The sequence below is a fragment of the Arvicola amphibius genome, chromosome 6 (assembly GCF_903992535.2).
Source record: "Arvicola amphibius chromosome 6, mArvAmp1.2, whole genome shotgun sequence".
Classification (NCBI taxonomy): domain Eukaryota; kingdom Metazoa; phylum Chordata; class Mammalia; order Rodentia; family Cricetidae; genus Arvicola; species Arvicola amphibius.
The window spans coordinates 145,282,813-145,293,364 of record NC_052052.2 but is presented as its reverse complement, the minus strand read 5'-3'; the positions used below and the strand labels follow the sequence as shown (position 1 = coordinate 145,293,364).

The 10,552-nt window shown below is 55.7% G+C and overlaps 1 protein-coding gene across 1 annotated transcript; it reads left to right on the top strand.

Annotated features, from left to right (window-relative positions):
• The first annotated feature begins 833 nt into the window (after nucleotides 1-833).
• On the top strand, nucleotides 834-10,333 carry Ninj1 (ninjurin 1). Its single transcript, XM_038335021.2, has 4 exons — nucleotides 834-991; nucleotides 7,436-7,664; nucleotides 8,947-9,110; nucleotides 9,660-10,333. The coding sequence occupies exons 1-3, from the start codon at nucleotides 917-919 to the stop codon at nucleotides 9,099-9,101; spliced, it is 459 nt and encodes a 152-aa protein (XP_038190949.1). The 5' UTR covers nucleotides 834-916; the 3' UTR covers nucleotides 9,102-9,110; nucleotides 9,660-10,333.
• Nucleotides 10,334-10,552: the final 219 nt, after the last annotated feature.

Below are 10,552 nucleotides of genomic sequence, written 5' to 3'. Positions count from 1 at the left end.
GCCCGAGAGCAAGGTCAAAGTCAGGAGGAAGAAGAAACAGCAGCAGGCCAATATCCTCAGTTCCCTCATCTGGTGGTTCCTTGGAAAACAACGTTCTCTCACCTCCATGCACCACCTGGCTTCTAGGCTAGGGAAACTCTCAGGACATGTTACTGGGACACAAGGATCCACTGAGCCAAAGCCCACAGAAGTCAAACAGCTCCTTCTACCCTTGGAGTACACAGTGCCAGGTCCAGGCAGGACCATGATGCCAGACCCCCCCTCACACTAACCCTGGTACATTACCGGTCCTCTCTGCTTCCCTCGGGCTTCTAGAATGCGCAGGAGGCCCTCATTCATATCTCCATGTTCCAGGCAAAAAAGCTGAGGTCCCTAAAGTGGAAAGCCACGTGTCAAGGTGTCCCAGAGTGACTGTTGACACCCTTTTCTTGGGTTGAGTGCTTAGCAAATACTGGGACTTTACAGCCTCAGGGTGCGCCCTGCCCAGGGGAAAACCTCACCAGGGGGCAGCAACGGGCACACCCTTGACCTCACTTTTTTTTAAAGATTAAGTGCTCACATTCAAAGCTCGGAGAGGGGCCCGCTTGATCAGCTACGTTGAGACGGGATCCCTGGGGACTCTCCGATGCCATCACGAGGACAGGCGCCGGGCTACCTGCCCCAGTCATTCAGGAGGAGCCTGAGAATTGGGGGCATCACAACGCGAGCAAGGTTATCCTGGACCAACGCGATTCCAGCATCCGGTCTCTAGGCCTGGGCCCGCCCCGAGTGGAGGCGGAGTCTGGGGGCGGCCGCGCGCAGGGGGGGCGTGTCGGGGCGGGCCGAGGACCGGCCGGGGGCGGGCGCACAACCGTAGCCCGCGGCGGAGGCGCGGGCGCGCTTAGGCCGAGTGCTAGGCGGCCCGGGCGGCCGCACCATGGAGCCGGGCACCGAGGAGTACGAGCTCAACGGCGACCTGCGCCCGGGCTCCCCCGGCTCCCCCGACGCCTCGGTAAGACCCCAGCACCCCCTGCCCTGGCCGCTGTGTGACCTTGGCTGGCGCCGCCCTCTCTGGGCCCGGCTCAGCAGCGGGCACCTGTGGGTGACGGGCCCGGTGCGCGCGGCGTCCGCACTGCGGGGTGGTGGTGGTAGCTGCTGCCTCCGGGCAAAGTCGTGCTTGACCTGTCCGGAGCACAAGTGGTGGGGTCTAGGGCCAGCACAGCAGGTGGGCAGAGGCGCCAGGAGGTCTAGCGTGCTGCACTCGCCGTGCCGTGCTGTGCCGTGTCGTGCTGCGCCGCGCTGTGCAGCGCTGTGCAGAGCCCCACGTCTGACTGGCCACACTCCTCGGGTGGAGGAGGCTGGCATCCCGCTCTCCCGGACTTTCCGTCCTCCCACACCGCCCTCCAACTTCCAGCGCTTGGGAGCTGTCTCCTCCTGCGTACCCTGGGGTGGGCGGGAGAAGGAGTCACCGCCTCCTGGTTGGAAGCCAGCACCAGGCAGACAGCTACGTCACCACACGGTGACCACACGGTTGCATGCAGCAGTGGTAGGGGAAACCCGAGGCTGTGCCCTGCTGCGGTCACCTGCCTATGAAAAACAGAACGTCACCCTCTCAGCCTTCAGGGTGTCCACTCTAGGACTGAAAGGACCTGCCCCGAGGCTACAGCAGTGGTCGGATACACCTTGTTGAGGGAATCATCCTTCCTCACCCCTCACCTCATAGTCTACCTCCAGGGCAGAGCCTGAGCATGCCAGGGCCCAGCCTTCACTAGTACCACCCCGCATGGCCCTCTGGCCCTCTGTGACTTGTTGACTTTGGACATTCCTTCTTTTTCCGGACACCCCACCCCGGGGTGGGGGTGGGGAATTGCACCAGGCTGGGATTTTCCACAATTCCCCTTGGGGCAAAATAGACTGGAACAGGGACCTTCTGCCCTGGTTCAGGCCCATACTGTGGGAACAGGGTTGTTCAGGGAAGAGGGACCAGGGTAGCAAGAGGTGGAAGCCTAGCTGTTTGTCCCTGGATGAGAGGAGAAAACGGGACTAGAAGAGCCATGGGACTCTTGGGACTGTTCAGGTGTGACAGCTGAGACCTGCGAGCACTCTGGGAGCAGTGGGCAAGGGACACCCTGGCTGTTCTTGGAGAGGGCCCTCCATCTCTCTGGGCCTTTTTTTTTTTTTTTTTTAACGTCGTCTAACCGGAAGAACCAATGATATCTCTCTGCCTTTAAGGCCAGGGGATGCAGATCAGGACCAGGTGGACAGGTGGTTTAGAAGCTGGTCTGAAGGGGACCCTGCCTGTCTCAGCCCCCCGGGCCTTGCCTCGCTGTGCCTTCCCTTCAGTGCTATGTCTGTTGAACTCTGCAGACAGCTGGAGGAGGTGTGCCTCCTAAGGGAAGTCTGGGCTTATACACAGGAGAGATGGGTTAGGTGCTTGGGAGTCCCTGTCTTGGCTCTGGGGGAGAAGAGAGAGAGAGAGAGAGAGGGAGGGAGGGAGGGAGGGAGGGAGGGAGGGAGAGAGAGAGAGACCCATCCCCCACTGCTTCATTGAAGAGCACAGGTGGGGGAATAAAGCTACTGCCTGACACGGAGGGGGGGTTGGTGGGGAGCAAAGGCCAGAGAAGGTTCCTGTGTGATGGAGTCGCCCGCATTGGCTTGCCGGAGGGACACAGATTTGGCCCTCTGGTTGAGTGGAAGAGCACCCAGGCAGAGGGATCAGTACAAGTAGAGTCTTGAGTCTGGATTACTGAGAACATACAGGGCTGGGTGGGGGGTTTTGTTTAGGGCCATTGGGGACAGGATGCTTCCCTGGGGAGTGGCCAGCCTTAAAGGCTGCCCCACTCAATGCCCTGTCCCCCTTCCCAACCTCAGGATCCTACCTCCAAATATCTACGGCATGGCGTGTCGGCACTCTGTGCCTCAGTTTATCATCTATGAAATGCCGTGGTAGCGGGGCTTCTGCTAAGTAAGAACTGTGTGGCTGATGCAGAGGAGATGCTTGCAACAGAGTACAGCGCACAGTGGTGTTAGCTGTGGAGGCATTCTCATGGTGACACCCACAGAGGCTTGGGGAGGACAGTGCTGTCCCCAGGGCGGAACCCCAAGGGAAACTCAGTTTTGCCTCTGGAAAAAGGAGCGCCATGACCTCCCAGGTGGCGGAGGCTCCGCAGAGCTGCCCTGGTAGGTCCTCTGAAGTACAGCACAAGGGAAGCTCTGCCCATGCCCCTCCAAATGCTAGGTGCCCCAGAGCCAGGCACCTAAAGGCCTCATTCATGTCCAGACCGAGGCAGTTTTTGTGAGTTAGCTCACTATTACCTGGCAGCTGTGGAACAGGAAACACAGTTCAGTGTGGAAACACCATGCCCATGTGATGATGCTGGGGGTAGCTTCATGTTAGACCCTGCAGGGGGGAGCTGACTGAGTGGAGCTGGGCCATAGCCCTGTGGTGCCCACCCTGCTCTCTTGCCCCTCACTGAACTCAGGCTGAGGTATCAATGGCTATATCTTAGGTCCCCAGGCCATGTCGTTGTACGGTGCACGCTGCCATTCCCTCTGCCTGGCCTCGGCTGCCAGGAGAAGTTTTCTGTTTCCCTTATTTCTGCTTGCCTGGCAGATCCTGGGACAGTCCGATCTTAGCCAAGTTCTAAAGGCCACCCTAGTGGGCCTCAGGGTAACTCCTGGTCAGTTCTGAGCCACAGGAAGTGAGTCGGCTGTGGGGACCCTGCCTCCTATCCTTCCTGCTCCCTCACTGGGGTTTCCTGACTAGAATGCGTTATGTGGAACCAGGAAACACTTAAGCTCCCTGGGCAAGGGCAGTGCAGCCTGGGGCACCGAACTCTGGGCTTCAGATTCGGACAGCGACAGGTCTGCAGCTCCTGCCCCTGTGCCACAGTAACCCCCACCATCTGCTGGTGTGTAGCAGGGTCTCTGAGCAGTCCAGGGTGGGGTCATCAAGGATCTATCTAGACTTAGACCTCTGGATCACCTAGGACATTTTGGCCTTGTGGAGAGCCTGTGTGGCCTGGCCTTTCTTTTCCTTGTTTCTCTTTTTTGTTCATATGCTGGCATTGCTCCTTGACTGCAGTCAAGTCTGTCACTGGGGAGAGCCAGGCACTGAGTAAGGGTCCATCCTGGCCCTGCCATTTGGTGCAGCATGCCCCAGCAGGTCATGAACCTCTGAAATCATGTTATAAAATCCCCTGGATTTTCCCATCTGTTTTACTGATAAACAATCACCCTGCTGGCCATTGGTGTGCCGAGATTGGGAAGGGCAAGGTATGTACATAAGGGACAACACCCTGCTTTATGGATCAAGCTGATGGGCACAGATCCCCATCCAAGCTTTGGGGGGGGGGGGTCCATAGCACCCATTGTGCTATGACTAAGCCAGCCCTTAGGTGCCCACCCTCCTCCCACCTCATCCATGAGACAGGCCCTGTCAAGTGCAGCTCGCTGTATATGCTGACTACTGCACAATGTTCCTTCTTGGTGTTTAGAGGAAAACAGCCTACTTGATGTCAGTTCCCAGCTGCCCCTGAGGCTTCAGGGAACTTCTGCCAGCCCTGGGACATATTAACCAGTATATTTTCTCCCTCATCTGCCCAGGTCACTGGCACAGGCATGGCAGGGGGTTTTCTAAGCATGCTCGGCTGCAACTAGTTAGGCCCACAGGGCTCCCAGATCTTGCTGGTTGGTGGCCCAGCCACCCTTGGATCTATCCTATTGTACATACATCCTGAGAGAGGCCATCAGCACGACTCAGGATCAGACCCCAGGAGTGGGCTCCTTCCCAGCTGCATGAAGCCCCAGAGGCCCCAGAGGGTGGACACCAACTGGTGTGTGTGCAGGTAGCGGTGCAGCCCTATCCTGGGTTTGAATTTGGAATCTTCTCCCTGGAGGTATCCTACAAGGCTCTCAGAGACTTCCATCTCAGGATCTCAGAGGGGAGTGGTGTTGTCCCAGTATTCGAGTGGCAGACAGGTTTTCCCAGAGGGGCATCCCACGATATGAAGGTGGGGAGACCTCGATTATGTGGGGGGGCACAGAGCCAGGCTGTGGGAGGTGGAGTTTAACACCATGGGAAGGCCTGCTTTGCCTTTGGGCCTATGCCTCAGCCTGAGGCCCTTATCATCATCTTACAGGGTGAGAGGGAAGCAGGTGGCTGATGGATTGTAGCCTCTGTCAGTCCCAGGGGCTCTGAGCCATCCCAGGCTATTAGGTCCACAAGCCCTGTGGCATATGTGAGACACAGACAGGGCAGGATTGGCTGTCCTGAACTAGACACAGGACCCCTTGAGAACTGTCTTCTTAGAGTCTTGGCTGCCAGGGCTCTGAGCCCCAAAGTTCAGATTGTAGCCTGGCCCCCAACTGCTATGTGGCTTTGGAAGAGAACTTCCAGTGCAGAGCTTCAGTTTACCCCTTGAACAGGGACATAGGAATTTGTGACTAAGAGTCCTGAGAGCAGAGGGTGAGGTTAGGGACATGAAGCAGCTCATTCATGTATCTGTTCCTTGTGACGATGTGATCACCAAATATTTAAATGGTTCAGAATCAAAAGGAATTCTTCCTGCTGCCCAGCGGCCTGCAAGCTTAGCCTGCAGCTGTTATTGCTTCATTCGTCCATTCTCTGGAGTTGGATTTCTCTGCTCCACCAGCTAAGCTATCAAAAGTTCTGCTTTCTGTGTTTATGTATGTATGCATACATGTGTAGGCACATTTATCTGTGTGTGTTTATGTGAAGATACTTATATGTATGTGTTATGTGATACATGGGCTTGCACATACACGCACACACAGTACTTGAGCACATATGCATACCTATGTATATCCATGCATTTGTAAACTTCTACAATACATACAACTGCATATGCACGTAAAATTATACACACATACCTATACACATACTCACACACGAGGAATGTGCCCTTGAGTAAGAATTGTGACCAAAAGGAGCTTGCTATTCAAAGTACAGCATACATTGAAAGCAGGGGTTAGGATGTTCCAGCCCAGGTTCAGGCAGCAGAGCCCACCTGTTCCTCCCACCACCCACACTGCCTTTCTTCTTGAATGCATGACTTCAGAAAAAATTTCAGGTACACACACTGTCCAAGTAAAGGCCTGCTCTTTGCTGGTGCAGTGGCATCTGCTTTGGGCTTCCCGGCATGCAAGAAAATAGTCACCTGAGTGCAGTGGGCGCCTTCCCCACGGCACCGCCTCCATGCCCTGCATCTTTCATGAGTCTAGAAACAGTATCTTTCAGGGTGGCCCCAGGTGGCTGACTGCCAACAGCGGGTCCTGGCTACCTCTTTCGGCTCCATGCCCATCCCTGGAGGCTATGATGCGGGCCTTGATGGCTCAGGGGCACCAGCGGACAAAAGGCTGAGCCTAGGTCTGGTGAGACTTTCCTGGGGAGCTGAGCAGGGGCCCAGGGCAGCTTGAGAGAGAAAACTAGCCACTTAAAGGTGCCTTAGAATGCAGCAAGCCAGCCAGAGAAGTGACCTGTTGGTACAGGAGAGGGACAGGTCCTACCAGGGGCATGTGGAGGTATACTGGAAGCAGGGACCTCCAGAGAACCTCAGAGCATGGGAGTATCTGGAAGAGGAAGCCCTGTGGGTAGAGAGAGACTACAGGGTCCCTTGTGACTAGCAATGTAAGCGAGGTGGGAGGTGACCTGGGAAGTAGCCTCTGGGGAGGAACAGGGGCTGAGATTAGCCCTAAGAGAAGAGAGAAGGCCACCAAGGGTTGCCCGCCCTGAAAGGAGCTCAGAACTATATCCCTGCCATTACTCTGAAAATTCAGGAGACAGACATCCTGTTCTACTGCATGCAGGTTGGTGGGGCATCTGTTGAACACCTGCTGTGTGCTCTTGGTGCCACATGTCCATGAGTAGCTTTAGCTAAACTGGGTGGCGAGACCGTTCTACAGGGTGACGCTGAAGCTGGGGCTATTGTCTGTATGTGAAGCTGCACTGAGGGCGGTGAGGCTGGGGCTGGGAGGTGAGCCAAGGCAGGGTTAACCAGACCTTTGAACTCAGCCCAGGAAAGATTAGTTTTAGCCCCGGCCAGCAGGCAGGAGCCTGTCTACTCCCACCTCATGTCTCTTCCTGATACCAGTCAGGAACGTAGACTCTGAGGAAGGGGAGGCCCAGGGTTCCCAGGGAAGGAGGACTACCTGCTCTTGTACAGGATAGAGAGGGCCATGGTATTTCTCAGTTGGAGGCCAGTGTGTGTACTGAGGATGGTGTTCTGACTCCCTTCTCTCCAGAACATTACTCCAGGGAATTTCCTTAGAGTAGTGAGCACTTGCCAAAGTTGGGGCATCAGAAGCCCTACCTGCAGGGGCCTTGGTAACCTCCCGCAGCACCAGGGAGACCCAGAACCCCTTCCTGATCTCTCCTTGTAGCTCTCTCCAGATCCCCAAGTTGACCCTGCCCTGCTGACCACCTTGCTCCCCACAGCCACCCCGCTGGGGTTGGAGGAACCGGCCCATCAATGTAAACCATTATGCCAACAAGAAGAGTGCCGCAGAGAGCATGCTAGACATCGCGCTGCTCATGGCCAATGCATCGCAGCTGAAAGCCGTGGTGGAACAGGGTCATGACTTTGCCTTCTTCGTGCCCCTCGTGGTCCTCATCTCCATCTCTCTCGTGCTGCAGATTGGAGTGGGAGTGTTGCTCATCTTCTTGGGTAGGGTCCATGGCTACTCGCACAGCCCCAGGGATGGGTGGGGAGATGCATGGGGGTAGGTGGGGTAGTGGTTTCTCCTCGAACACTTGGCTCTCAGGTAGCCAGGTTTTTGGTTCAGGCTTTGGCTCCTCCCCTCTGACCCTGCCCTTTATTTTATTTTTTTTTTTTTTTTTGGTTTTTCGAGACAGGGTTTCTCTGTGGCTTTGGAGCCTGTCCTGGAACTAGCTCTTGTAGACCAGGCTGGTCTCGAACTCACAGAGATCCGCCTGCCTCTGCCTCCCGAGTGCTGGGATTAAAGGCGTGCGCCACCATCGCCCGGCTTGACCCTGCCCTTTAAAAGCAGGACCTTTAGGTTCCTCGGGGTCTGGAAGGTGGGATAGTGCAGGGGAGGGAGAAGAGGGGTCCCTGCCATGATAGCTTCTGCCAGCTAGTCGTCCCTGCTCAGACCAGCTCAGACCTGACTTTGCTGTCTGTGTCCAGTAACAAAGAGCAGCCAAGTTCCACAGGAGACAAAGAGACCTACCTAGGTACCTGGGATGAGACTTTGGGTCAAGATGTGATAAGGGAACTCTGGGTTGGGAGGCAAAGAGGAGATGCTGGGGCATGAGGTAAAGAGGGGATGCTGGAGATAAGATGATTCTGGGCCCAGAAGGTGACCCTGGACCTGGACCACTGTCTCTATGGACAGGATACCCAAGTAAAACCCAAAGTGTAGAGTGTAACCACTAGTTCCCAAACTTAATCACTGAATGTGCCCTCAGCAGGCAACCCACTTCCGTTGGTAGGCACAGATGGATAGCAGATAGGAAAGTGCCTGGGGTTGCCAGGGTTAGAGCGGAAGATGTCATCAGGAACAAGCAGGGCTGCAGATTTGCTTTCTGGCAGTGTGACCTTGGGCTAATGAGGGGACCTTCCGGGACTTCATGGTCCATACCCGTGCAATGGGTATAATAGCACAGCCTAGGTTAGATCGGAGGCTCCATAAACTAAGGCTCTTGAGTTCAGCGCTTTTGCCTTTGAAGCAAAACCTGACCTGGTGGCATTCAGAAGTGTCGTTAGCTTAGCACATAACCTGCCTGGGCTTCTTGTCCTCATGGAGAAAGTGGGGAATATAGAAGGTAAGGACACCCATGCCTAATTTTAGCAAAGCAGACAATTTTTGAATGGGGAACAAAACACTAAATATGGCCAAGAGCCCTGCGCCGTCCACTCAACACACTCCCGAGACACTTTGATCTGGTCTAGACTTCCCTGGGCAGCATCTACCCCCTCTCGCCCACAGTCAAGTATGACCTTAACAACCCAGCCAAGCACGCCAAGCTGGACTTCCTTAACAACCTGGCCACAGGACTGGTATTCATCATCGTGGTGGTCAACATCTTCATTACGGCCTTTGGGGTCCAGAAGCCTGTAATGGACGTGGCACCCCGGCAGTAGGACACCCAGGTGAGTTGCTACCTGTTGCTACCACCACCATGGGAGACTTACAGGGTGTGGTGAGTTCTAGACTGGCTGTCCTCTCATGTGGCATGGCCAGGCCGCTTACTAATCTCCTGAATGTAGTCCTTGATGCTTCCTGAGTATGGAGCTCATCTGGCCAGGAGGGTGGTACCAGGGCCTGTGGGAACATGGCCCCAGTACTCCTGGATCTGGAGATATTCTTCATGTTTATCTCCAGAGGTGACTCCAGAGGCTTCAAATATTTGGTGACAGGATGATCTGCTGCTGCTGACAGCTGGAGTAGTGGCTTCTGCTAGGTGGGTGGCCATGGTCACCACGATAGGCCAGTCTTTCAGTCCCGACAGAGACCCAGGAATATTGTATTCGCTGTGAAAGGGCTGCAGCACCTTGCCCGTGGTGGATAGATCCTTACCCCCAAGACCAAGTAGCCCTGATACCCACAAGCTGGTCACTGGCATGGACTCAGCACCCCGTCCAGCCCGGGGCACTGTTGGTTGCCCCTTGCAGCACTCAGGCCTCTTTTCGTCTTTCCAGAGCCCTTAAAGTTATCTGACCCACAGCCCAGCTGTCCAGACCCCTGCAGCTGCCGTGCCCTCCAGGCATCCCTCTTGTGTGCAGCACTCCCTTAAACCACCAGAGCCCAAGCTGGCCACCGCTGGACCATGGCCAGGGATGGACTTTCAACTGTGACTGCTGTGTGGGCAGCCACCCAAGGCATGTGGGAACTGGATGCACGGCCATGAAGATTAGAACTGGACAGCCCTACAGAAACCCATGCCCGGAGAATGGTCGCTGCCCACCCAAGGACATGCAGCAAGTCCACGATTGGACTCGACGAGGGGCCAGCACTGGCCTCTGTCTCAGGACATTCCAGAAGGACCAGGATATGCCCCTCAGTCTGCTGATGCATCACTGTCCCCATTTCCCATGGAGCCTGCACAGGTCACCCTGGAGACTGCCGCCTCTGCTGTTTCCTAACCCACGGACCTTGGACAGCCAACGGTATCGTCAGCTCCAGTAGTGGCCAGTGGTTCTAGCCTCAGTGCCTGGGCTTGGCTGCCAATCATTAAGAGGCAGCCATGCCAATGGGGGCTACAGGTCATGCTGGTACCGTCTGCCAGCAGTGACCTGGGAAGAACCCTAGCCTCCTACTCAGGGGGTTAGGCCCCACTTTTCTAATCAGGAACAATAAAGCTTATGTTCTTCTCTGCTGGGTTCCATGTGCCACCCTTCCCTCCTGGGGTGCCACCCTCCACTCTCAGACAGCCCTCTCTGCAGGGGCATCAGCACATTCTAGCCAGGGTCTTTATCCTCTTTGGAATACCTGATTGAACTCTCAGCCTTCCCTCTCTCTAGGGTAGGTTTTGAGGCAGAAGTTGGGATCTGAGGCTCAACAGCCTTTATGCACAGAGCAGTTTCAAGAGAGG